This window comes from Alosa pseudoharengus, unplaced genomic scaffold, assembly GCF_046254945.1.
Source record: "Alosa pseudoharengus isolate Yale_2024_CS ecotype anadromous, Long Island Sound unplaced genomic scaffold, YU_APseudo_1.1 YU_APseudo_1.1_scf_4, whole genome shotgun sequence".
Classification (NCBI taxonomy): domain Eukaryota; kingdom Metazoa; phylum Chordata; class Actinopteri; order Clupeiformes; family Clupeidae; genus Alosa; species Alosa pseudoharengus.
Genome location: NW_027468774.1, coordinates 5600777 through 5628405, shown reverse-complemented (window position 1 = coordinate 5628405; position 27629 = coordinate 5600777). Strand labels below are relative to the sequence as shown.

The following is a 27629-nucleotide window of genomic DNA, read 5'->3' as shown; positions in this document are numbered from 1 at the left end:
TGGCAGAGTTTTATAATATACTTTGCACATTTAGTATGTCTTAGTGACAACATTACAATGAAGAACACCCTGAAGAAATATTTTGCAAACATGGACGAATATTTCGCCAGAAATGGTCTTTACAGAAAAATGGTGGCTCGAGATGGGTCTTGTCTATTTCGAGCCGTTTCTGAACAGGTATTTATTAAACTAGCGTTATGTTGTGTGTCACCAAGTTCCTGTAAAAAATATTTCCAAAATATTTAAGTTTTTGTTGACAAAACAGATGTTTAATTTTGGCGGAAGCATGGGCGTTGAATGAAGTTGGCTAAGAGGCTACTGCGGATTCCAACCCGCTTCTACATGTGTAATTAGCTTACCTAGTAGGCTACATTGACAAGTGATTTTATAAGTTGTAATTTTAACCCCTCCATTTGCCCTTCATTCCAAGCTATACTACACTCAGTTCTATCACCAGAAAGTAAGAACTGACTGTGTTAATTTCATGAGAAGCAACAGGAGCATCTTTGAGACGGTGGGTTAAGTGTCGCACACTTCACATAATAGTTTCCACACTAAGTTACATAGCTATTTTTACATGGACTCACCACAGCAGTATTCAAGCAGCAATCTTTTTCTTTTTGTTCTTTAGTATGTTGAAGGGTCTTTCGAGAAATATCTTGAACGTTTGGAAGACCCAATGGTATGTAAGCTTGTTGACAGTGATTTTCGCGGTCAAGATTTTCCATGTCCGCACATAAGTCTTTATTCATGGCGCTTTCTTAATTTCTGGTAGGAAACTGCAGGTCAAGTGGAGATCAAGGCCTTGTCCCTGCTTCATAGGTATACCTGACGCTATGGCACTGTACATATTGTAGATAAGGCCTAGAACGTACCACCATGCTTCAGTATTCAGATTAGACCTAGATCCTTTAGATCCTAAACCATGCCTAAACCAAGTATTTAAAATGTAATATTTCTACTGGTCATGATTTCTCTCTAAGCACCACTACAATGTCTAATGAGACTAAAAAACAACAACCTCTTAACATGTCCTACTGCTGGGAACGCTTGCCAACTCCATAACAATTCTAGAAATGAATAACCTTTGATTTGGAATCTAGTAGAGATGGTGACTGTATTGTTCTTTAGTTTGTGAGTGCCTGTTTTGTGGCACAGGCGGTGCTTTGTGATCTATAGGTATCCTGGCGGTCCTCCAACAGAGATCACACAGGATGACTTCGTGGATAAGGTGAAGTCTGCACTAGTAATACAGCATAGTTGCACTGCTAAAGGATTTAAGCATATAACTGTAATTGTGTAATACTGTATCATGCGATTTTTCACCTGTCACATCCATCCTTTTATAATTTGTGTGTTTAAAGACAAAATAATCAATTCTGTGATTTTATATAATTCTATAACACTGTCAAACAGAAGAAACAGCACAAAGATGACATGCTTACATGGACCGTTTTACTCCACTTTCAGATTTTGCTATGTTACTCCAACACCAAGCACTATGACATTGTCTACCCGAAGACCTATGTCCCTTCAGCACGAATATGTCAAAGTGAGCATTGTCCCTCCAACACATGGAGATACTCTCCCCTGCCCTCATTAAACACTCCTTAAGTGAGTGTTGAAAGTATGCCTTCATAAGAATACATTTATTCATTTAGCTAATGCTTTTGTCCAAAGGCGACTTATAAGAAATAGAGAATGATCAAGGTAGAGTGTGAATAGGAGACGATTAGTGTAGTACTGTCTTGCATAAGAGTTAGTGACCGTTCAGACCATTAGTGTAGTACTGTCTTGCATAAGAGTTAGTGACCGTTCAGACCATTAGTGTAGTACTGTCCTGCATAAGAGTTACAGTGCGAATAGGAGACTATTAGTGTAGTACTGTCTTTTGTGTGTTTTGGCCATATTGTTGTCTGTTATCAGTTTGCTAGTATTTTTGCCATGCATGTCCAAAGCTCTCAGTATGAATCTGTAAATGGACACTAATGTGTTAAGTGATGTCCTTGCTCCCCAGCATTGCTCTATGAGATGCTGTACACCCAGGTTCTGGGCGTGGATCCCAAGGACCTCCAGACGGCCACGGAGGTGTGGCACACCCGGCGCCACAGGAACAGCCACTCCATGTGCAGTGACGAAGGGGGCTACGATACCCCTGATGAGAGGAGGTCAGAGACACTTATTCGCCTTATTCAGGTGGCGGTCATTGTGTAAATCAAAACGAAGCTACAGGGCACAGAAACCATAGGATTGTTGTGTTCTATGCATTCGCCAATAGGTGGTGAAAATGCATTAATGATATGGGCAGTGTATCCCGTAGCCTTGTTTTGGTTTACACAATGGCCGCCGCCTGAATAAGGCAAATTATTACCAGAGACGGTAACACTTTACTTGAAGGTATCTACATAAGTGACATGGCACTGTCATAACCATTACACTAACACCAACCCTAACTTGTCATGACAAAAACCGAATGACAATAAGCGTTATGTCATAAAAGTTTGACTTTGTTTATAATGTTTGACACTTTCATGACAGTGTCATGTTACTCTTATGTAGACATGTTCAAGTAAAGTGTAACCCCAGAGACTTTCTAATGAGGAGACGCAGCACTCAAAGAATCTCCCATAGAAATGTATGGGGTTAGTTCGTAATGCAAACATGGCAGTCGTCTTCACATAGTCCGCCCCATCCGCTGCCAAAAGTTGACATGTGAATACACTGTGCCAATCATGTGGTATGTTGTGAAGACATCGTGCCAATCGTGTTGTGATCTCACAGCTGGAGCGAGGTTGGTGGTGTGATTCGCGATGCCTTGCGCACACCCAGTTCTGCCCGAAATAGACGCCCGATAAGTGCCCAAAAAGCGTTACAATATGGCTGCCGAGTGGAGGGACTTGCCTAAAAGGGCTTTGGGATTAGTTCGTAACGCCAATATGGTAGTAGTCTTTACACATATCCCGCCCCTTCCTGTATGCCTCCACATTCACTTGAATAGGAAAATAGCTGCCTCATAACTGCATTGTGCATTGCAAAGTGCATTGCAAAGTGCATTGCAAGATTGCTGCAGAGTTGTGAAACTCACTCTAGTTCTGTGCCTGGAATCTGAGGAATCTGACCTCCAAAATGGCCAATGCCAATACCACCTCTCCTGATGAGGAGTGTAGACAAGCTCCTATACCCACATGCAAAAATCCCTGTGTATCGAAGTGCTGGCTAAAGGTGCAGTCTGTGTTTCAGGGGGAGCTGTGGAGCAAGCGGGTGCATCATCTGAATCACGTTCTGTTCTACGGATGCCTGAGTGGGTGCCTGGGTTCAAATCTGACCCTTGGCCATTTCCCAAACCCACCCCATCTCTCTCTCCCCTAATTTATTCCGGTCACTCTTCACTGTCTGATCTGAATTAAAAAAAGCGCAAAAATCCCTGAAATTATTCTTAAGAAAAAAAACAAAAAAAGTGCTGTCTCTGAGACTAATGCTTTAACATTTGTTGTCATATTGAGCAGATTGTTCATCATTGCCTCCTAGCTGTCTGTCTGGTGTGTGTGCACTCATATGTCTGGCGCTTGTGCTAATGGGGAACCCTGTGGCTTGGAGCGACTGGCCTTCAGGGGAATGGAAGGGAAGGCTGGTGTAGTCTGGTGGCTGCTGAGTGTAAGGTGGGGATGACATTAGCTAGCGGCTAACGCAACGCTCAGACCATAATAAGTTTTGTCTCGTTTCTAAGCAACACAAACGGTTTGTCAATTGAATACGCTCGCGTTCCGCTTTAAAGTTGAACCAAGTTCAACGCTCAGCTTGTTCAACGCTAGCGTTACGCCATCGTTGCCACCATTCCGCTGCTGAACCATAGAAACGATAGGAAACCTGCCGCTGGCTAATGTGATCTCCACCTTAATATCAACAACCTTTCCACAGAATTATGGGCTTTTAAACTGATATTTTGTGCGAATAACAGTTTCAAGGTACATCAAGTAAATATCTTACACCATACTTTAACTTTCACTGAAGAGAGGATTGGGACCTGGATGGCAATTATCATATTGAAGATGAGGCAAGGCTGGAACTAGATGAATCAAAGGTAATTTTGTTTAATTTGCATTATGTATGGCTGTGGTCTCCTTCACTGTCCGAGGGAATTGAAAGGTAATTTTGCATTGCATTGCTTTTACACTCTTTCTAGGTTACAGAGGAACCAGCTACATTCACTTTAACCTACCAAGTTGTCAAATCTCTGGATCCCAATGTGTATCGCAATGTCGAGTTTGATGTCTGGCACTTCACACGCCGAGGTATGTATAAATTTACCAATTACGTCTTGGAAGTTTTCCTGCATGTTTCATCTGGGATGTTTTGCCAAGTTCAACTCGCTATTTCGAGTCCATAACATTTTGTCACATTCCACAATCATCTCCCCACGATCCACTTGCTGGCCATTCTGTGAGTGCACTGTGTTTTAAAAAAAAAAAAAAACCTGCAAGGGGGCAGGCGATTTCACGGAAGTTGAAACGCATCAACCCTTCACTAACCCAATAGAACGCCCATTCATTTAGGATTTTTTTTGAAATCCCATAACTTCATATAACTATATCTTGTGCCGACATTGTAGCTTTTGTATTATCTGCATAAACAATACAAGGCAAAACGGGCTCAACTGCCTCGTAGCATGTCCATTGTCCGGTTGTAGGGAAGCTAACTTGACGTAACTATGCCCGTCGCACCGTAGGGAGATAACCGTATTGTTTGGATAAGAAGCCTAGTCCAGCCTGAAGTCCAGCCAGCACGGAAACTCATTAGCAAAATCAATGGAATAGCTATGTAGCCTACAAGATCATTGTATGTTAAGGTAAAGCATTAGAGGCAAGTAAACAATAATAATAATAATAATAATAATAAAAAAAACATCATTTGAGGTATTTGACAGTAGGTCGAAAAGTAGAAAGATTATAACTTTTTGTTTTTGTTTTAACATTGTGTTTGAAGAGGATCTGGTAGTTTCAACATGAACACGACTTGATATCACTTGTCGTGATTAGGCCTGTCACGATAACAAATTTAGCTTGACTATAAATTGTCTCAGAAATTATTGCGATAAGCGATAATATTGTCGTTCTGAGAATTTTCCTCGGGAAGAGGAAGACGGCCCACTTGTGTTATTTTTTCCCCAACTGGGAAAACTGCAGCGGATGATTGTGTTTTAGATGCATATGCATGTTTGTTGTGTTGCCGCTTTTAATTGCGACTGTTTTCCAACAAATGCGACACACCGACTCGCACACGTTCAGTGGTTCACCACAGGCATTCGGTTTAAATCCGAAATGCTCCCACACTGCAGCTGTCGCGTTTGGCTTAGAAACCAATTCCATCTTTTTTGTCTTTATTAGGCGTAGCCTACTCGAACTCTCAACTAGCTTTCTCTCTGCCTAGTGCCTACCGGTATACTTCTCACGCGGCTCTTTAGCTGCACTCTGTGGTAGGCTACGCCAGTAGTCCCGCCTCCCCACACACCATGCGACTGACAAGTGACTGACATGAGGGTTCACTCATGGTTACTCTAAGGACCCGAGAGAGAGAGAGGGAGAGAGAGACGAGGAAAACAAACAAGCATGCAAATGGCATTTATCGCGGCCAGAAAAATTATCGAGCTAATTTTAATTATCATGCGATTAATTGATTTATTGAATATCGCGACACGCCTAGTCGTGATGTGGATAATAAATTAATGAATGTTTATCTTTGTCGATCAATCAGACGAGTTACAGCAAGTTACAAGATTAAGACGTCACAAACAGTGCGCAGTACGATGGGAGGGCAACTGAAAAATCGTACAAATTTGTGTCTGTGCCCTCTCATTGAAAACAAGTCTTATTTGTCCATTTCTTTTACTGTCTATGGCAGCCTGTCCCCCAAACAAAAAAGAAACCCTGTGGAGTTTGTCTGGGAATACTGAAGGGAGGGGTGAGCAACCTCTCTGGTGTGTTTTGTTTGGTCCTTGGTTAACATGTAATGCATGTTTTGGACAAAAGTGACTGCTAATAATTTTATTACAATATTGCGTTTTTAGCTTTTTTTAAAATTACAAAAATAGACACTTTAACACACCTTATGTGCGATTTTGGGAACTCTATGATGAATAGAACTGAGATAGATGACACACTGATAACTTAGTCTCACCTTTCAAACGAGCCATATGTATGTGTCCATAGTTATAACATAGAATACCCTGAGGCTCTACAAAAATCAACAATGATCTAGATTGCTGGCACTCTGGGCCAAAGCTTTTGAAAACAGCGCTGACCTCTGCAAAGTATTGTCATACACTGGTGGTGGTCTAGTGGTTAAGGATCTGGGGTCTCGTTTATAAAAGCTGCTTCACTCAAGGGTTGCATAAGCAGGGCTGAATTATGTGCGTACGGATCTTTCAACACACACATTAGGATTTATAGAAAAATATCTGTGGAAAAAGATATGCATCAGGGCTCCAGACTAACTTTTTGCACTGGTGCGCCTAACTTTTTTTTTTCTTAGGTGCACCAGCAACCAAATTTTCAACCACATCGCATTTAACACTGCAGCAGGTTCACTTTTTTCCCTTAATTACTGTCCTATATAGGTTGTCCTATGACTTATGATTTACAATTCTACAAGAAGAGTAACTTAATGAAGTGTTGGTGCTTTTAAGTGCTTCACTGAGCTGAAATTTAAACTTAAAACATCTCAAGATTAATTAAATAAAAATAACAGTGAGTAAATTAACAGTGCACATCTTTTAAGGGCTTCAAACTGCACATCTCATGGCTCAATGTCATACTATCCTTCATGATCTTTAGGCCTTGGCTAAACCAGCTCGCCATGCATCTTCCATAGAAATGTATTTGAGCACAATTTAAAGAGATGTTCCAAGTAGCCTGGGGGATTTTTATGTGATTTTGCAATGATTGCAATAATCATTTGACAGCCCCACAATGCAATTTACTTTTTCATTTTAGTATTTTTAAATTTTCAATAAGAACATCACTATGGTTAATGCAGTAACGAAATGCTAGGGGGTCATTCCACGTCAGTTCAACCAGGGCCCACGCACTTAGGTCTCAAACAATTCTGAAAAAATTACCAGGTGTACCTATGTTACCCAGGAGACACACTGTAAAATTACTGTTATGTAAGATCAATACTTTCCAAGATACAGCCAGTTTTACAGGGGGAGGGGGGCTGTCGATTTTGTTCAGCCTAAAGAAGAAAAAGAAAAAGAACAGATCATGGAGAATAAAGAAAAAAATATTTTAAAAATCTTTGTATATTCCCACAAGGTGTTTAGGTGCTCTGAAAATGAGAACCAAAATATTTTTTTAGACTTGTAAGGTCTGCTGTTCAGACCCTAAAGGAATTTATTTTCTGTTCATTGTTTTTTGTGAGTGTTTCTACTTATCTCAGTAAGGAAAATAAATCAAGAGCCTATGTTGAGTACAAATGTCTTTTGAAGGCTTAAACAGAGCCCAGCCAAAAACTCCAATAAAATTTGTATCAACTTTGAGGGACAGCTATGACCATGCAGGATTATCTAGACCAAACGTGACTATTTTGCTACATACTATTCCTATTTATGTACCAGCATGCAAAATTTGAGCCTCCTACATGGTTTAGTTCTTGCGCTGTGGGCTTGTGAACTTTGACAAAAAAAAGAGCCCGAACAAAATCGACACCCCCCTCCCCCTGTAAAATTGGCTGTATCTTGGAAAGTATTGATCTTACATAAGAGTAATTTTACAGTGTGTCTCCTGGGTAACATGGGTACACCTGGTGATTTTTTTCAGAATTTTGAGACCTAAGTGCGTGGGCCCTGGTTGAATTGACGTGGAATGACCCTAGGCCTATTATTATAGGCTATTGCAATGACTTGCCATGCTCGATCTAAATGTGTATATTCAATTCACCGTACACAATAATCACAGTTATACATGCAGGGAATATTCGGGCTTTAAATGTAGCAGCGATATTCGGTTTGTGCCAATTAAATTGATTGATTGCCATCAGAATGAGTTTACACAACTCGCGCGCAAAATGAATATTGTTGTTGAAAACCGGGTTACTCCCTGCATGTAACTGCGGTCAATGACTCCTTTTCGACGATATCTGTATCTCTGTCGTTCGGGAAGGCCTTGTATGCATTGTTCGCAATTTTAAGACGTCTTTTCATCTGCAATGACTCCTATAAATTTGGCGCAAGTGGCATTCCTGTACGTCGGGTTTACGTTCAAACTATTTTTCTGGTGAATAATTATTTCGGACTGAACTTGGTGAAGGGAAGTTTCACTAGGCCTATCGTAGGCAACGGTAAACGTGATCATCATCTCAGGCTCGTCTGATCGGTTTGCTGCTGCCAGCCGCCGAAAGGCAGTGGGGAGAGGGGACATTTATCTCGGCCTACGTGACCACACTGTAATGCAACTACATCCACTCTGTTTATCTGATCTCTCTCTCTCTCTCTCTCTCTCTCTCTCTCTCTCTCTCTCGATCTCTCTCGATCTCTCTCGATCTCTCTCGATCTCTCGATCTCTCTCGATCTCTCTCGATCTCTCTCGATCTCTCTCGATCTCTCTCGATCTCTCTCGATCTCTCTCGATCTCTCTCTCTCTCTCTCTCTCTCTCTCTCTCGATCTCACTCTCTCACTCTCTCACTCTCTCACACTCACACTCACACACTTTCAAATTTACACACCGGCACTGGGTCACAGCCAATCAGAGGGGAGGTCCCGCCCTTCACTATCTGTGATTTGTTTAAACCACGATATTGGCCAAATATGTGTCTGTTATTTAACCAAAGGTAGAGTTTCAATGCGGACACTTTTTCCTCTCTCGAATAGCTGGTCGCACCGGTGCGACCTCCGATTTTGTTTTTAGTCGCACTTTTGAAACATTAGGTCGCATATGCAACCAAATTGGTCGCACTCTGGAGCCCTGTGCATTTCTAAGCATTCTTTGACCCATGCATAGAGTTTACGCAATGTTTTCCTGAAGTAAATCAGCGACATCAATAAAGCTCAGTCCCACACAGATGATATGAAATCTTGAAATATTGTGATATTATTAATGTTACTACCTCAGTGGTAGCCTAGAAAATCCAGACCCTGGTAATCTAGAAAGATTAAGGGTCTGGCCACCAACAATGTAATGGCCAACTCCCATTAGAATGAGCATGGCCCTGATATCAATGAATTTGTCATGTGTTTTTTGCATCTGAACATCAGTAAAACCAAGGACATGTCCATAGATTTCAGACGCCTTCCCCCTGCTCCAAAGCACAGTGTCATCAACGATCAAGATGTTGAAATTGTATCATCTTACAAGTACCTAGGCACCTTGATTGATGACCGGCTTAAATTTGACCTGAACACCACCTCGGTGTGCAAGAGAGGGCAACAAAGACTCTGCACTTAGGAAACTGGCTAAGTTTCAGGTGGACAAAACATTGATGGCATTGTTTTACAAAGCTTTTATTGAGTCAATCCTCACATTCTCCATTATCTGCTGGTATGGAAATGTCACCATCAGAGACAAAAATGCACTTTCCAAGATGGTAAATGTGGCCAGTAAGATGGTGGGAGTGAAGTTTGTTAGTCTCACCGACGATTTTAATAAGCAGGTGTTCAACAAAGCGATACAAATTCATCAAGACACAGGCCTTCCCCTGTATTCTGAATACGTGCTGCTGCCATCTGGCTTGCGCTTTAAAACTCCTATTGCTTTTAAACAGGGGTACAAAAATTCCTTCATCCCCTTTTCTATCCAAGTACTGAATGCACACAACAGGAAAAGAGAGATTTGTCCATTTGCCCCCATATTCACTTCCTCCTCTTATATCTAACTTATTTAATGAAGTTTTATCTTGGTTTTACTGACTTTATAGGCATTGTCAGACCTATTTATCACAACTAAATGATTATTTTGTGCATATCTGTCTGTATTGTATTGTATTGTGTTGTGTCTTGTCGTGTGGTATGTGATCCTGTCTGCAATCAAATTGCCCATTTGGGACAAAGAAATAAATTGAACTTGAACAACTCAAGGGGCGGCACCAAGCATGCATTTGAAAATCTCACTGCACGCAATTCGATAACACTAGACCAATGTTTACTCTGAATGATTCCGGACTTCTATGCAATTGGATGACACTACGACCAATGTTTACTGACCTCCAAAGTTGCAGGGCTGTCGTCATCTGTTTAGCTCACCTCTGGCCCGCCTATATCAGATACACCGATGTGATTGGTTCCCCGCGATGCAAGGGGCAAAAGAAACGTGCATCATTACTCATTGCCAGAGTGTCTGGCAGACACAATTCAAATTGTGCTCTCGCGAGAACTTCCAGGGTACCTCTGGTGTCCTGTATTGACTTCTCTATGCCTTATGTCTAAATTTTCACCCCACAGAGCTAAGGAAGACTGATTTCATAGTAATCGCAGGTAGACAGTACTTCTTGGGAGACAAATGTCAGGTAAGGTGTAAGCCCTAATGTACAGTTTTATTTATTTATTTATAAATACATGTGACACATAGACTATGAAGAAGGTGATCCCTCCTGTGCTTGTTGACCTGTTGCAAATATTGTGGACGTGATTATAAAGATGGGGGACCATGTTTGTTTGTATGTTTCTATAGTGTTTTCACCCTTTAACATAAGATTTCTAAACAACTTGTCTGAATACTGAAAATCTCAATCCTTATAACTCATAAACTGACTAAAATTGCAGTGCAATTTGATTGGTTATTTGAAATTTCCTAGGTTACACAGGGTGGCGCAGGTCCTTAAAAGTCTTAATCACTTCCTAAAAATAAGGCCTTAAAGTATTCAATTGTCTTAAATTCAGATTGGATGGGTCTTAAATATTTTTGTTTAGTCATGTCACTACAAAAATGCAGGCAATCTGCTCTGCCATGTAATAATTATTTCCGATATGTGCTGCATTGTCTATGGATAGGTCCGAGCCCGTTAGTCTACTGTGCAGCTTTTGATGACCATAGGCCTCATTCACCAACTGTTCTTACGGGGGGGAACAACTGTTCTTGAAACCCACTTATGCAGTTTCTACGAAGATTTTTTGTGCAAAATAAATGGTTATTGCATTTTCATCATTTCTGCAGGTATAAAATATAACAGAATTTAAATGACAAATTTTTTGTAACTTATGGTATTTTAGAATAAAAAAAATAATAATTTCCACTATTTTACAAAGCATTAAGGTATTTTAAAACTAGATGTACTGCAGAGCGGTACAAAATATGACTGCCGCCCAGTTCAGCACATTTTTTCCACAAAAATAAATCACGATGAAAGTATATGATTCTAACTGTCTCACTAAATTGCACTATGCACACTCAATTCTCACTGGTATATGCTAGACAACAAGTACCAAAACATGATTAGTTCATAGATTTCACATGTAAAATTCATTTTATACTACCCCACCCCCATCTTGCCTGTTCATAATTCTGAGAAATTCTTGAAGTGTGTGTGTGTGCCTGTGTGTGTGTGTGTGTGTGTGCATGTGCATACTGTATGAGTATGTGTCATACGTATGATAACTGAATGTGTGTGCGTGTGTATCTGTTTATGCACATGTGTGCACATGGAATGGGTTAACATGACCCCTGGAAGCAAACCTACACAAAAAATTGGTCATCCTAGGCCCTACGGTTCTCAAGATATTCACAGAAAACTGTTGGTGTACAGTCACTAAATGTACACATAAATTATTTTATTGTAAGGCCCCCCATGAACGAAAGTTCACGAAACTTGGCATGCATTCGGAGAGTGTCATAATGATCCTACACTTTCAATTTTGTGCAGTTTTGACCATGTCCGCCAGAGATATTGTGATGAAAACACCAAATTTTTTGCTTTTTAATTTTTAACTAGGTGGCGCTATACATGAGGTCCTCCTAAACCCTACACAAGGTGGTCCTCCTAAACCCTACGGTTCTCGAGATATTTACAGAAAACTGTCTGCCCTACTCTCCTTTCGGCATAGCTGTCAACCCTTCCGTTTTTTCCGGGTTTCTCAAGTATTTTAACTTTTTTCCCGCTCTCTTCCCGTTTTAATATTTTCCCGTAAATATCCCGTATTTTAACAATCTCATAACATTAGCTCTACCATCGGACTTGTCAGTCTCTGTACTGTTGTCCTGTTGCTACACCCTTGCCCTTCCAACGAAACAGATGTTTTCAAAGCATCGTTTTGCTTGCTTGAAGGCGACAGTGAGACTATTTAAGATGATGGCGTGGTTGTCGTGAGAGCACGATTCAGTGGCACCCACCTGCATAGTGTAGGCTACGGCCGAACGCTGTGTGTATCGACCTACCACTTGGCTACGAGTAGAGAAAGAATTCCCCCTGTTTGTATATTCACTCCAAGTTGGCCTACCATAACTTCCCAACTCTGCACTGTAGCCCATAAACTGCATGACAGGCTATTTATATTTTCTCTCTAAAATAACCAAATGCATTTGTTCAACTTTATGAAGAAGAATTACGCACTATAGGCTACTTGGAACGCACACATTTTGTTTGCGCAGGAGAAAGAATGACAGCGCACAGGGCCATCGATTACGGCTCCCACACACAGCTGCGTGCATCGCGTTGCTGGAGACGCATCCCATTCACTTTAAATGGGCTCACGTGATCCGTTGCCGAACTGAATTGTGGGTCCGTCGCGTCGCGTTTCTCCCGCCACTCGCGTTGAGTTCAGCTGTTGCTGCACCGGCCAATCAAGCCAATCTACGGACGGCACCAACCAATCACATTACGGTTTTACTTTTGCATAGCTACCGTCGGGAACACCCACTGGCATGCGTTGACGGAACGCAGCTGTGTGTGGGAGCCGTAATACTGCAACCCTTCCAACGTTGGGGGACTAATGTTGACATTTTCCCGTATTCTGCGTGAGAAACATGGGAAATCTCCCTTATTTTCAAAGCTCAATGTTGACAGCTATGCCTTTCGGGGGTCCAGTCCAGCGGGGGGGCTACAGATCAAAACGAAAAACGATGGTTCCATGCTATCCATGTGGGATTACATGTCCACCAAGTTTCGTGTACCCCGGTCTTTCAGTGTCCCAGGAATCCTTGACAGAAATTTGGGCATGTGGAAAAAAAACAAAAAAACAATCTGACAACCTATACGACCGCCGCTTCGCTGCGCGGCGGTCATAATAAATGCAACATTTTTCACTTTTTAAACTAACTACTAAATATGATGACTCAAATTTTACTGTTCAATTCCTGCAGCAGTGCTTTCACTTCAAAGCATGTGTCATATACAGTAATCAAATTGTCTTGTTCATGTAGTGTATAATATACGGTAGAAATGAAAGCTGGTGCCTCAGCCTCAATTTTGTGTGCACATGGCCCTGCAGTATCATGCCCTTTTATGGGGATTGATGGGTGTTTACCTGTGCTAATAAAGAACAATTGGCACACCCTGTCAACTTAAGAAGAAATGGGATTCCACGTGATGAGAACAACTGCAAAGAACTGCGAGATTTAAGAAAACCTTTGTGAATTTGCTTAAGAGTTTTCATGGGACCTTCAGAACAAAGTTAAGAAAATTCTTATGAAGATATTGGTGAATGAGGCCCAATGTTCTTAAACTCAACCGATTAGTCATTTTACCATTCTGTTCATTTTGAGCATACATCAGTATGTTTACTTGGAGTACTGTATATTTCCACTTTTGATTATTTGTACTTCCATTTCATGTAGAAGTGGTATTAAAAGGTCTTAAAGTCTTACATTTTACTTGTTTATACCTGTAAACACCCTCTTAACATCTTCAACTACCTATCATTGGCTTGAAGCAGGAGGCCATTTTAATAGCTCCCATCACCACACAACTCAAGGGTCCAAAATGTAAAAAAAAAAGCAAGGGAAAAGTGATTGGCCTAAGAGATCCAACTTGGCTGGTTGTGATTGCAAGAAGAACCAGAATGTGCTTTTGTTTTTAGGTGCGCCTTGATCCCAAGGGGAGGTACTACAACGCCTTTATCCAGGAAGTGGGCACTAAGACCAGCGTAGTCACGGTGTTCATTGAGGAGCTTGGAGAGCGGTGAGGTCATGTTTACTCATGCTCATTATACACATAGCACCAGCACCAGGCCATTGTGTCTGCTCATGGGGCAATAACACTTTGCCATTGTGTCTGCTCATGGGGCAATAACACTTTGCCATTGTGTCTGCTCATGGGGCAATAACACTTTGCCATTGTGTCTGCTCATGGGACAATAACACTTTGGCATTGTATTCACTCATAATCCACATATTTCCTTCCTGGCCAAATAATTTAATGTTTAATATTGATTGTTTATTGTTTATTCATTGTTCATGTAGGTGAGGATTTGTATGTATTTATCAACTAGTTATCGAGATGCTCAGTATTTGACGTCCTATAGCAACAACAAAATCTTTTTGAAAAATTAAAGCCCCCCTTGTTGATAACATGACAAGCATCCAGCTTTACAAAATGCATAAAACAGGACGCTTGCCATCAAGGACACGGTTGATTTTAGGCTTAACTGAGATTTAATATTGTGAATTAAGCCAACTAACTAGCCATCCTTATGAATGTGGATGTGTATGGGTGGGATATGTGTGGGGTGTAAAGTTTGTCCTTTTGTCCATAGTGACTTTTTTTTTTTTTTACTTATTTATTGCTACTTTTGCACTGAACAAGGAATGCACTTAATTTCGTTGTACCTGTGACCATGACAAAGATATTCTATTCTATTCTAACCATTACCCTTGGCTTTCCTGCCTGTGTAGGATCCAGGTGTCCTTGGCTAACTTGAAGCCAGTGAATCCTGTTCCTGCATGTCAGGTGACGCCCATCAGCCAAGGAGGCTCCTCTGACCAGTACTCCACAGATCAGGGTACGTTCTGATTGGTTTCCCTTTGGTACAGTACCTCCTCTCTACAACTTGATATTGCTCATCTGACTATAGCTGCAGGATGGATCCGTTTATGGAGATGCCCATTGTTCACTGCTGAGTTTTTATGCTCCTGTAGATTTTGAGGTACGAGGGAGGCGGCGCTTCTATCGCAAGCCCCGTGCTATTGCAGTGCCCATCCCCTGTTCCCGCGCACAGCCTGGCATGGGTCCCCGCTTCCAGCCCGCCCCCGGGAACATGCCCCCTGGCCGGCCAGCCGGGTTCCACGGACCCCCGATGCCCCCTAGAGGCATGGAGTGCGAGCACTACCGCCCGCACCCCCACCCCAACCCTCGGGCCCACCGCGGCGCCGGCTCCCCCAGGTCTGCCCCCACACTAGCAACTAAAGACTGTCCTGTTACTGTCATTATTCACACGAGTAACTAAAGGCTCTATCCTGTTACCCTCATTACAGTCACACTAGTAACTAAAGGCTCTACCCTGTCAGTCATTTCCCACCTGTTAAAGGTGCTCTAAGCGATGCTGGCTAACGTCACTTCTGTTGACTTTTAAACAAAAGAGATAGCTCGCTACTTCCTCCCCCTCCCTCCCGTGCAGCTCCCGTGCAATTGAAACTCTCCTCTGTGATTTGCTGGAACAGTTTATGTTTTTATGGGCTAGATTTGCCCAGGTTGTTTTTGTTGCCGTTTTTGGAGCCTGGGCTGTCCAGAGATGGCATTTTTTTACAGTGTATTCAGGACAGACAGCTAGCGGTTGGTTAGGTGATGTTTGCAGTAAGTGACATAAACATGTTTTAGCCTAAAAAACGTGTGGCATTGCTTAGAGCGCCTTTAAACAAAGTTAATACATTGATTTTGAAAAAATTCTTTAGCTATGAGGGTGATGCATGGGGGCGGGCTATACATGGGAATGCATTTATTATTTTATCAATTCATGATCTGATTCTGATTCATTGTGCTATTGGGTACTGCGGTTAATACACAGGTGCGGTTAAAACATTTTTTGTAATTAGCATAAACCACAGCCCTGTGGTTTACACAATGTGGTCTACACAATGTGGCTTATTAATGGGAAATGACTAGTGTAGCTGCTTGGGGGAGGGGGGTGGATTGGTGAAAGCTGCTAAAGCATGTTCTCAATCCTGAGCAGACGCTCCATTTGCTTTTAGTAGCTGTAGTGGCATCCTGCTAGTGGTCCCTTTATCACTAGAGTAGAAGCATATCCACACACTGCCATCAACACTAAATCTGTTTTCTTTTGTTTGTTTTTTTGTTAATGTTTATTAAAGGTGTAGAGGGATAGCGTGGGGTGTGTAGGTAGTGGTGAAAGTTGGTGATGTGTTTTTGTTTTCCATGCATGTTCTCCTTGATCCCGAGCAGACGCTCCTCTCGCTTTGTGAATCGCCATCACCTCATTGGGCCAGAGGTGTCCTTTTATCACAATGCTGGCAAGCGCTGTTACCAGAGCTTTGAAAACTACTCCTTCAGACCTCGGTAAACATTCATTACGTCCCACTGTTTCTTGAGTAACATGTACATCTTCACTTCAGTTCATTTAAATGCTAATGTTTAGACTCTCACAAAGCTCTGAAGGCTCGGTCAGACAAGTTCTAAAAGTCAGACTTTGAAATCTGCTGGTGATTTTCAAAATTGAAACCCTTGTCCTTAATTCGCCTGCACCGCCACTAGTAGGTCTGACCGGCCCTATAAAGCCTTTCAAAGTGGGATTTCTGCTGACTTGGATGTTTGCCTTGGTTTGAGGTAAAAAAATTAGCTGCTGATCATTGTTGCTGACTTGGAGTTGTTGACGTGAATGACCCCTTTTAATGGCAATTCCCTGTTGTAGAGTCCGGCGCCACATGCAAACTATTGCCAAGGAGTGCCAGTTCAGCTTGGTTCCCAGTGGTGCAGAGGAGATCCAAGATATGGGGGGTCCAGTAACCTTCTATGATCTTGACAAAGGCAGCCAGAATGCCTTTCCCCCTTTGCAGGTAGGTGACTGCTGCAACACTTCCAGTGGTCCTCACTGGGTACTCTGACCATAAACTGTGATGGGTTACTGGCTATATTTAGCAGATGACCTAATCATTTCCCAGTAGTTCATTTCAAACTTGCCTGACTTGTACTGCATCAATTCATCCCATTTAGTGTTGATCTGTGATGTTTCAGTGTTTTTTGTCTGTCTTGGTTTTATGGTAGTATTGTCAGATTGATGGACAGAGTACAGACTACGGAGCAAATTGATGCTACAGAGTGAAAACAATGCTAAACCTGGTGGTGTGCATACATGGAGCTATTATGTATAACTGCAGAGAGGTAGGCCCATGCTAGGCTAACTATTATATATAGCTGCAGAGAGGTAGGCCCATGCTAGGCCAACTAATAACTGCAGAGAGGTAGGCCCATGCTGTAGACTAACTATTATATATAGCTGGAGAGAGGTAGGGCCATGCTAGGCTATATACTCAGTGGGCTGCCGGCATCTTTAAAAATGCCGCCCAAAATGTGTTCACTTCTGCCTCCTTTTTCACAAGCAAGCCAATTAGGCGATCTTCAATGTAAATTGGCTTATTCTCCCAATGGGAAATGGACAGTTCAGACGCAGAAAGCATGTAAACTGTTTTCAGAGGAACGGGGAAAGAGGAAACTGCCGACTGACCGAGCGAGGAATGAAATATATACTCTGAAGCTGTAGGGGGAGCTCTGTAGAGAAAACTGTGAGCAAAAAACAGCGAGGAAACGGCAAAGAAATGGGCAGAACTGCATGGGGTCCCCTTAACTTTAATCTCCTGTGCAGGGCCAGGCAGTGGGGCGGCCGATGGTGGCGGCGGCTGCGTCCTACTGGGTGCCCCGAGGGTGCAGCCCCTCCCCCACGCCCAGGGACCAGGCAGTCACCTCCTCAGAGGAGGACAACGACGAGAGGAGCACTGCAGGAGAGCAGGGTAGGACTGGAACAGTTTTGTTTTTTACTTTATTTATTTATTTATTTATTTATTTATTTATTTATTTATTTATCTATCTATCTATCTATCTATCTTATTTACTTCACTGGTGTTTGAGGTAGCTAATCTGAAGGTAGGGCTTGAACAAGACCGGCTATTTACATTTTATTTACCCCTGTGATGTCTGAAGTCTTTGTTTTATCGTTCAGCAGTGAGATTTCTGTGATTATTAAGCAGCAATCTCTGCTTAAGCTGATCTCAATTCATAATTTTCTCTGGAATTATAATATGCCTTTTTGTCAATATTCTATGATGTATATGGTTTTTTTTTAAAATCAGCTGTGATTGGAATACTGTATGTAGTAGTGGTGATGCTAGTTGTGCTGGAGCTTAGAATAGCACTGGGATGTTTAACTGCTGCTGCTGAAGCTTAGAATAGCACTTGGATGTTTAACTGCTGCTTGCCATGTTGTATAGGCTTAATGCAGGCTGTATCTTCTACAGGAGAATATTCGGGGGACTATGTTTACTCTGCAGGAGGTGAGTAAATGAACATGGTGATATGCCTCATTACCAGAGGTGGACAGTAACTAAGTACATTTACTTGGTTACTGTACTTGATTGAAGTATGATTTTTGAGCATCTGTACTTTACTTGAGTAATATTTTTGGAAACTTCTGACTTGACTCCACTGCATTTGAAATATGAGCACAAAGTTACTTTTAACTATATTTGATTCTTTAAATGCAATAATGCGATAGACCATCTTGAAGTTCATTCATCAACAGATTCTTCATCAGAACATCCTCCATGTAGCTTGGGAGAACCCAGACGAACCTGTTAGCAATTGAGATTTGAGAAGTGGTCTGCCTAGCTAGGTCTTTAGATTATATATTGTTTAATAATGTAGCCTACTCCATAATTGAGTTATCTGGTTTTGTATTCCGCAGTGAAAATGTTTTAGATTTGTCAACAGAGAATGAATGATATATTGCATCCATTTAAATAGTTGCAAAGTTATCAAAATAGGTCAGATGTTTTTTTTTGGATGTAAGGAACTAAACATTACATTTCAATAGATTAAAAAGACAAAATACTTGTACTTCTGAATACTTAAGTATTTTTAAAAGCAAGTACTTCTGTACTTCAACTTAAGTAAAAATCTGACTCAGCAACTTTCACTTGTATTGGAGTAATATTTGACAAGGTTTATCTATACTTTCACTTAAGTAAAGAAAATTGTGTACTTTGTCCACCTCTGCTCATTAGTTTTCCTAGTGGTAGTTGTAAGTACTAGGTTCAGTACTTCAGCGTATGTATGGTTCAGTAGTACCATTACGACCATTTTTGAAAAAAAAAAAGTTTTGATCATGTGTGTTTATGGCATCTTATTGAGTTATTAATCTCTAACTTTCTTTCAGTTGTCAGAATTGATTTTACAATATTTGTCATTAAATAACCATAGGTGCTGGTATGGCATTAAGGAAAGTTCACTGTTATTGGCTGTTTTGTCATGTCTTGTGCAGATGCTGGATATGAGAACCCGTCAGTTTACACGGCAGCAGAGTCTACAGCCAACTTGGTAATTACCATTAAATCCACTAACGGTGTAAAGTTAGTTAGTGCAGTTTTAAGATTTTGCATACTGCTGTGTAGTTTTGTTATGAATGGTGTAAACTGAAACAGCCTCATTTTTTTTCTATGTCTGTTCAATGGACTTGTTGCATTGTGTTCATGATGGCAAGACCATCCAGGAAGGCGGCTCGTGCACTGGTTCAACACAAGAGGGCGCCGCTACATACAGCTACTCTCAGCAGGTTGGACTGTTTGTAAAACTCTTATTTGGCTCATTGAATCTTATGTACCGACAATGTTTACATCGTTTTGGTGTAGCCGTATGTATGCATGCGTTCATTGCACGTGCATGGGTTTAAAGGTATACTATGCAGGTTTAGGTGTTTTTGGCGAGTTTAGAGCTCCCTCTAGAGTCGCGATGCATTTATGTTACTCTGCTTTTGCAAATAGGTAACTTCTCGTGACTTATCCTCCCTGTAAACAATGCTAATGCTTTTGTTGTGGAGGTGAAGGATTAACAACAGGCAAAAACTATATCCAAAGAGCTATATCTACTGACAAGGTAATGTTTCAGATTCTCACGAGTTTTGGCAGGGAGCCACTGTTGGAAGTTGCATGGCTGGTTTTCTCGGTAGGGACTCGCTACGTCTATGCTGTATATCTATGCTAGGTGAACGATTCGCCTATTACAAGTTCGTTTACCATCAAATTGGCTTCATAAAGGTGAAAATCTTGCATAGTGTGCCTTTAATGCATTAGTCAGTGCTAAAGGCCATGTGTGTAAATATTGTTCCATGCCTTCAGGTGGTGGTCAAATCTGCTGTGATCGCGTCTTCTCAACCGGTCACCCACCCCACAGCGGATCTCTTCACGGCCAACTCCTCGTCCACTTCCTCCTCCAGGAGCTCGGACACACCACCGGACTCCCAGCCCTCCTACATCGCCCACCATGGGCAGGCCCCAGCAGCTAGGCCAGGTACGCATGTACGCACGCACACACGCACGCACGCACATCGCCACCATGGGCAGGCCCCAGCAGCTATGTCCAGGTACGCACGCACGCACATCGCCACCATGGGCAGGCCCCAGCGGCTAGGCCAGGTACGCACGCACGCACGCACGCACATCACCCACCATGGGCAGGCCCCAGCAGCTAGGCCAGGTACGCACGCACGCATGCACATGCTCTCTGATGTATTGTCTTTGGATGAATGAGTGCATGAATGAGTGCATGCAGCAGTGGCAAAGGAGGCAGGAGAGGTTTTTAAGGTCTGCCTCCATCTAACCTATTCAATGCATCCTTGAGCAAGACCGATAACCCCAAACTCAAGACCTCCCCATGTGCAGATTGGCATGTTACATGGCAGTCTTCACCATTATTGTATGCATGCATGTATGTTATCAGTCTGTTATGTGCTTTGAATATGAAAAGCACTGTATAAATGCAGCCCATTCACTATCGTTACTGCAGGTATATTCATGTCTTACCCGTGGCATGTTAATGAGATGGCCGAGGCTGTAGGAATGGTCGCTCCGCCACCCTACTCCTGTGACCCCAATGGGAATGACCTTCCCGACGGTATGAACTTGGGTCATTAAAAGCTATCAATACGCTCATTCGACTTTGACATGTTGCACTGTGCAGATCTGGCTGAACGTAATGCATGCTGGACTTTTACATGATGCATGTTGGCATGTTAGCACTGCGTAAATGTCCAGCATGCGCCACATTGAGCCAGATCTGCACAGCGCTGCATGAAGTCTAATGAGCCTAAGAACTTCTTTGTTGTGTGGACTTCTTGCCCGCGTTGGATATTAATCTCGTTTCTTTTTCCTCTCCTCAGACTATAAAGTTATTCAGTACTATTTCAACCTTGGAGTGCAGGTGAGTGCATCTTTAGACTATGTGGATTAGAAGGCAAGAGGATTAAAGGTGCTCTAAGCGATGTCGTATGTTTTTTAGGCTAAAACATTTTTTGTCACGTAGCAGCAAACATCACCTCACCATCTGCTAGCTGCCTGTGTCCTGAATACACTGTAAAAAAATGTGATCTCTGGACAACCCAGGCTCCAAAAACAGCCACAAACCAACTTGGGCAAACCTTGCCCATAAAAACATAACAAACTGTTCCAGCAAATCACTGAGATGGTTCTTACCTGAAACTAGAAAGTTGGGTTAGGCCGGTAATCACCTACAGAGGGCCGCTCAGACAATGGCAGAAGTGCCGTTCGTTATGTTATGAGGCTTTGTGCCATCAAAATGATTTTGGAAATGATACGGTCAAAAAACTGATAAGGGTGCCTTTAAACCGTGCAGTGAATATTTTGTAAAATGGCTCATGCGCATATGTCATCATTCATGTTCTCAGGCACAGTGGCCGTATAGGCCAGGCCTGTTTCAGATTTGAAACGATTAACGATTGAACGATGAACGATTAATTATACAATGGCATCAGGCACAGAAATGTTCCCTGCTTCAGCCCTGATTACTGTTTAAATGCTGCGTAGCTCAAACAAGTCCATGTGTTTTGCCTTTTCCATAACCCAGTGCTATCAGTCGTATTTGCACTCCATGGTGCACTCGCACCCGGCTTACCAGCAGCAGAGCACGGAGGGCCAGTGCCAGTCCTACCCCAGTAACGCCCTCGACCACACGGTGCCCGAGTCCTACTCCGAGCCGGGTGGCGCAGGGCTCAACGCACAGACGGAGGTGCCCACCCATGGTCAGTTCTGCTATCTTTCTTTCGTTTTCCATTCTCACTTCTCACCATGGCAACCAGGTGCAGGTCTATCAAACAATCAGTAATGTCATGCAGGCACTGTGATTTCGACCCAATGCCAACCCAGAATAAGTTGGATCTGACATACTTTTCAGAGAATTCTTGTTCGAATTTATTTTTATCATACACTGCTAGAAGAGGACCCTGAATATCAATAGACCTCAAGTTCACCTACAAAAAAGCTACCATCTTTGCCCATATAATAGGGCTGAACGAATAATTGCATTTGTGATATCGCAATATGATCAAACACGATTTTTTTTTTCAACTGTGTAGAAGCCGTAACTGCCTCTGTTTCTGAACTTTTTGTTTGATTCTTTCACGTCTTCTCTCCATATTACCCCCCCCCCCAACCCACTCTCAGGCCCCCCCTTGAGCTTGGACCAGCCCCCTGCCGCCCCCCCCGGCACCGTCTTCTACCCCCTGGTGCAGGAGCCCCGGAGCCAGTCCTTCCTCCCCCACCTGTACGAGCCCTACATGCCGCATCTGCCGCCGCCTCCTCCCCCCGCCACCTACCACTACGTCGCCACCTGGATCCCCGGGGCCCCGGGACAGCCCTGGGTGCACGCCCACCCGATAGACTACAACACTGCGCACCCCCAGCACCACGCCCGCCCACCACACAACGCCCACCTTGTGCACCACCTGCCCCCCAACGTGTAGCAGCACCCCAGGGTGGAGAGGGCACCACCCAACGTGTAGCAGCAGCACCCCAGGGTGAAGGGGGCACCACCAGGCACCTTGTTTATGTTTTCACCTCCGAGATGCGATTCGGGCCTCGCCTTGAGGCTTTTTTTTCCCATGTTGAAGCATCTCTTGTCTTTCTCACGGTTTGTTGTTACAGGGTTGATATTTTTGCACAATGGAAGGCACAGGGTTCCCACGGTTACTGCTGGCCTGAATGTGTCTCTTGGACTGCTTCTGTCCGCCTAGCTCAGGTGAAATCTGAATCTGGTTTTCCCTATGCGTGTGTTGCCAGTGTTTCCTAAGGTTTAGAATTGTGTCAGGATTTTATTTTGTTAAATGGTCACTTTCCACATTAAAGAGCTTTTGCAAACCACATGTATGATTGGATTTTTTTTTTTTTTAATCCAGACTGGTTCTTTCACTGGTTGGACTACAAAATTGCTTCCATCTTTGCCATTAAGTCCAGGTTGAATATGACCTGTAAATTGTACTGTTAATGAGTTAACTGTAACTAATCTTTTCCTTTTTAAAGCTTTTGGATATTGACTCAAACTTGGTAAACTTGAGTCACAGAAGCTCAAACTCATGAACACCAGGTGAGGTTTGTTGCAAATTGTAAAACATGTGAACTGCACTGTGAACTCTTAAAAGACCAATTTTTTTATTACACATTCCAGTGTGTCACGCTGAAAGACCTGATTTTACATGTAGGGAAGGAAAGGAGTATATGACTGAACAAGTTCTGGCTCTTTTTACTAGCAGGTTAATCTGTAGCAATGTTTTCACAGAAATATCTTAGTCTGTTATTATACTAATGAATATTTGCTTTTAGTTTTGTTCTGTGTATGTTGATGCAGAAGGAACAGCCTCAGCCTAAAAAATATAAATAAAATAAATATTAGTATTAATGCCCATAAAGTGCCATGATAAGAAACAAAATGTAAGAATAGAGTTGACATTTTTTTGTTTTTAAATTCCGCCTAGCTCCACTCATCCATCTGGGATCACTCCATATTGGAGAGGTGTTTCAGAAGGCTGGGCCTTATCAAAAATCCTTGCATATGATTGGATAAGCCACTTGTCAGTCATCTTTGTTGACGTGCTACTTCAACTACTCACATCAAAGCAAACCCGTGACCCTGATGCTTGCTTCCTCAATGCGAGCCACAAAACGGTTTCAGTCGCTTCTACGCTACGTCACATCTATGAAACTCCCGCCCTGCGTCCTGATTGGCTCTACCATAAAATCTGATGCTGAAATAGAAGCGATCCCAGATGGATGGGAGTGGAGCTAGGCGGAACGAAATTCATCTGGCGAGTGTCCAGTTATGATTTTACATGTAGGGAAGGAAAGGAGTATATAATTGAGAACAAGTTCTGGCTCTTTACTAGCAGGTTAATCTGTAGCAATGTTTTCATGGAAATATCTTAGTTGGTTATTACATTAATGAATATTTGCTTTTAGTTTTTGTTCTGTGTATGTTTGGTGCAGAAGGAACAGCCTCAGCCTAAAAATATAAATGTCAAATAAATATTAGTATTAATGCCCATATTAAGTGCCATGATAAGAAACAAAATGTAAGAATAGAGTTGACATTTTTTTGTTTTTAAATTCCCAATAGAGGTTGATTTTTGTGAAGAGCCAATAAAATGGCTACTTCTGCCTGCAGAGTGGACAGACACCTGACATGAATGTAGATTGTTCCCAAAGTAAGGAATGAATGGGTGACGTGGCATGTTGGTAGGGGCCAGGAGAGCTGAACAGCATTTCTGTTCACGGGGAAATGTTTATGTTGACATGAACCTCCAGAAGATGCAGTTTAGGTGGACCACATGTCCTTTGTGAGTCTTCATTTCCTGTAGGCCTACAGCTTTATTGCACCTAAATGTTCAATTAATGCACACCACTTATACTTTAAGTTCAGCTAACTAAGTCTAGTTAACACAGCTAAATGTGGACTGTTTACAAGGAAGGTCTTGCCACACAAGCATGATACGACCATTCAGATATTAATTTAACGACAACTGGGTATTCTTAATCAGTTACAGTGGAGGTCTCACACCAGGCTGAAGGTGTTGTATGATGCAAAACAGGAGACCATGTACTCAAGTGTTTAATTTTATTTAGAATTTAGGTAAGAATTATAAACCAAACCTAAGACGACAAAAAGAAAATAAAAATATACATGTGATGGGACACTGCAAGCTGGGTGGAGTATGGCCCTGGAGTATGTACTGGCGTTTACTTCCAGAGCTTCTTAATAGACATGTTCTTCTCACTGTCCTTCTGCATGACCTGTGACCCCACAGAGAAGAAAACATTTACAATTAACTCAACCAATCGAGGAAAAAATTAAATTTACTCAATCAATTAACCAATTAATCAATCAATCCATAGACACAGATCTTCTAACAGCCCCAGCCCTCATAAAATATTTATTTTCCTTAACTTTAAAAGGTGTAGAAAAACGGCACCTCCGATAAATAACCATACAAACTCATGAACAAGAACACCATGTGAGGATGGCTTAAAGAAGCCGAGAAAGGGAGTGACTTGACCCACCTTGGCCACGGCCATCTCGAAGTCCTCCTGGGTGACGTGGACCCTTCTCTCCCTCAGCGCGTACATGCCAGCCTCTGTGCACACACCCTAAAAACACACACACACACACACCGCAAGGGAGGGACAGGATCAGCACCACCCACAGCAGGGCAACATCAGCACTCCACAGAGCAGCAGCTCACAACTCACTCACCACGGCAACTATGACATCCCATTCTAATTCCAAATCACCTAGGCAACAGGGGTATGCATACTAACCAATTATCAAATATACAAAGTCAGTATGAATGGTTATGGGTCATTCTGTGAAACAAGTACCATTTGATGACATGCATATGAGGCACAAACTAGAGTCAAAGTGTGTTTCTAAAGCCTAAAGCTAATAATTCAACGTTTTTTTTAACATGATGTACAAGAAAATACTATTCTTAAAGAGTATCATTTTTTTAACCATTTTCCACAAGTGAATGGCCATTCCCATGTATCCGGGTTGACAGACATGACATTTTCATCTAAAATATCACCACGTACATGTCATATTATTATCAAACTTATTCTTTTAATTTTACACAACCAATTTCTGCTGTTTTTACAGGACTGTTACATCATCCTGCTATTTATCTAATTAACTTTTGTTGATGCATGCAACACCCATTGTTGATGACACATCCTTGGTTCCATTTAAAACTGGTGGGAATGTGGGATGGTTCACTAGATAGCACCAAGGCTCAAAGCAATCTGTACCGAACGGGGTTCAAGAACGTGTTCTCTGTTGGTCGAAAAATGCCCTTTAAGGAACTGTTAAAGGGCTGAAATGAGTCCCTGGTCATCTTTAAGCACACAGGTCAGCCTGATGACCTCACCTTGACCTCTGCCCCTGAGGCGCCGGGCATGAGCTCAGCGATCTTGCGCAGGTTGATGCCGCGGGTCAGGTTCATCTTCCGCGAGTGGATCTTCAGGATGTCCAAACGAGCCTGGAGAGGGCAGGGGGAGGAGGGGGGTTGTTTATTTTTAGATTACATTAAATTAGATTTAACTTTATTGTCATTGTGCAAAGTACAAGTACAAAGACTACAAAATATTTCCCAGAACACTCTCAATAATACTTTGTGTGTGTGTTCATAAAACTACAGGACAGTGTGTGTGTGTGTGTTCATAAAACTGCAGGACAGTGTGTGTGTGTGTGTTCATGAAACGACAGGACCGTGTGTGTGTGTGTGTTCATAAAACGACAGGACCATGTGTGTGTGTGTGTTCATAAAACGACAGGACAGTGTGTGTGTTCATAAAACGACAGGACAGTGTGTGTGTTCATAAAACGACAGGACCGTGTGTGTGTGTGTGTTCATAAAACGACAGGACCGTGTGTGTGTGTTCATAAAACGACAGGACCGTGTGTGTGTGTGTGTGTTCATAAAACGACAGGACCGTGTGTGTGTGTGTGTGTTCATAAAACGACAGGACCGTGTGTGTGTGTGTGTTCATAAAACGACAGGACCGTGTGTGTGTGTGTGTGTGTTCATAAAACGACAGGACCATGTGTGTGTGTTCATAAAATGACAGGACAGTGTGTGTGTGTGTTCATAAAACGACAGGACAGTGTGTGTGTGTGTTCATAAAACGACAGGACGGTGTGTGTGTGTGTTCATAAAACGACAGGGCGGTGTGTGTGTGTGTGTTCATAAAACGACAGGGCGGTGTGTGTGTGTGTTCATAAAACGACAGGGCGGTGTGTGTGTGTTCATAAAACGACAGGACAGTGTGTGTGTGTGTGTTCATAAAACGACAGGACAGTGTGTGTGTGTTCATAAAACTGCAGGACAGTGTGTGTGTTCATAAAACGACAGGACCGTGTGTGTGTTCATAAAACGACAGGACCGTGTGTGTGTTCATAAAACTGCAGGACAGTGTGTGTGTGTGTGTGTGTGTGTGTGTGTGTGTGTGTGTGTGTGTGTGTGTGTGTGTGTGTTCATAAAACTACAGGACTGTGTGTGTGTGTTCATAAAACTACAGGACCGTGTGTGTGTGTTCATAAAACGACAGGACAGTGTGTGTGTGTTCATAAAACGACAGGACAGTGTGTGTGTGTTCATAAAACGACAGGGCGGTGTGTGTGTGTGTTCATAAAACGACAGGACAGTGTG

At 42.4% G+C, this 27629-nt stretch overlaps 2 protein-coding genes across 2 annotated transcripts in view; one reads left to right on the top strand and one right to left on the bottom strand.

Annotated features, from left to right (window-relative positions):
• The first annotated feature begins 57 nt into the window (after nucleotides 1–57).
• On the top strand, nucleotides 58–22898 carry alg13 (ALG13 UDP-N-acetylglucosaminyltransferase subunit). The gene is made up of 24 exons (XM_076265720.1): nucleotides 58–177; nucleotides 431–514; nucleotides 632–682; nucleotides 776–822; nucleotides 1159–1231; nucleotides 1471–1552; nucleotides 2018–2168; nucleotides 4012–4081; nucleotides 4184–4292; nucleotides 10431–10495; nucleotides 14001–14101; nucleotides 14815–14921; nucleotides 15058–15301; nucleotides 16319–16432; nucleotides 16785–16929; nucleotides 17736–17880; nucleotides 18385–18420; nucleotides 19407–19462; nucleotides 19626–19697; nucleotides 20260–20431; nucleotides 20927–21034; nucleotides 21300–21340; nucleotides 22004–22178; nucleotides 22600–22898. The coding sequence occupies exons 1-24, from the start codon at nucleotides 58–60 to the stop codon at nucleotides 22896–22898; spliced, it is 2667 nt and encodes an 888-aa protein (XP_076121835.1).
• Nucleotides 22899–25025: 2127 nt separating this feature from the next.
• Nucleotides 25026–27629, bottom strand: part of psmc5 (proteasome 26S subunit, ATPase 5) — a 12870-nt gene continuing 10266 nt past the window's right edge. The window contains exons 10-12 of the mRNA XM_076267061.1: nucleotides 26349–26459; nucleotides 25486–25572; nucleotides 25026–25218 (exon numbers count right to left, since the gene is read on the bottom strand). Of these exons, the coding sequence (XP_076123176.1) occupies nucleotides 25165–25218; nucleotides 25486–25572; nucleotides 26349–26459 (252 nt within the window). The 3' untranslated portion in view covers nucleotides 25026–25164. The remainder of the gene's footprint in view (nucleotides 25219–25485; nucleotides 25573–26348; nucleotides 26460–27629) is intronic.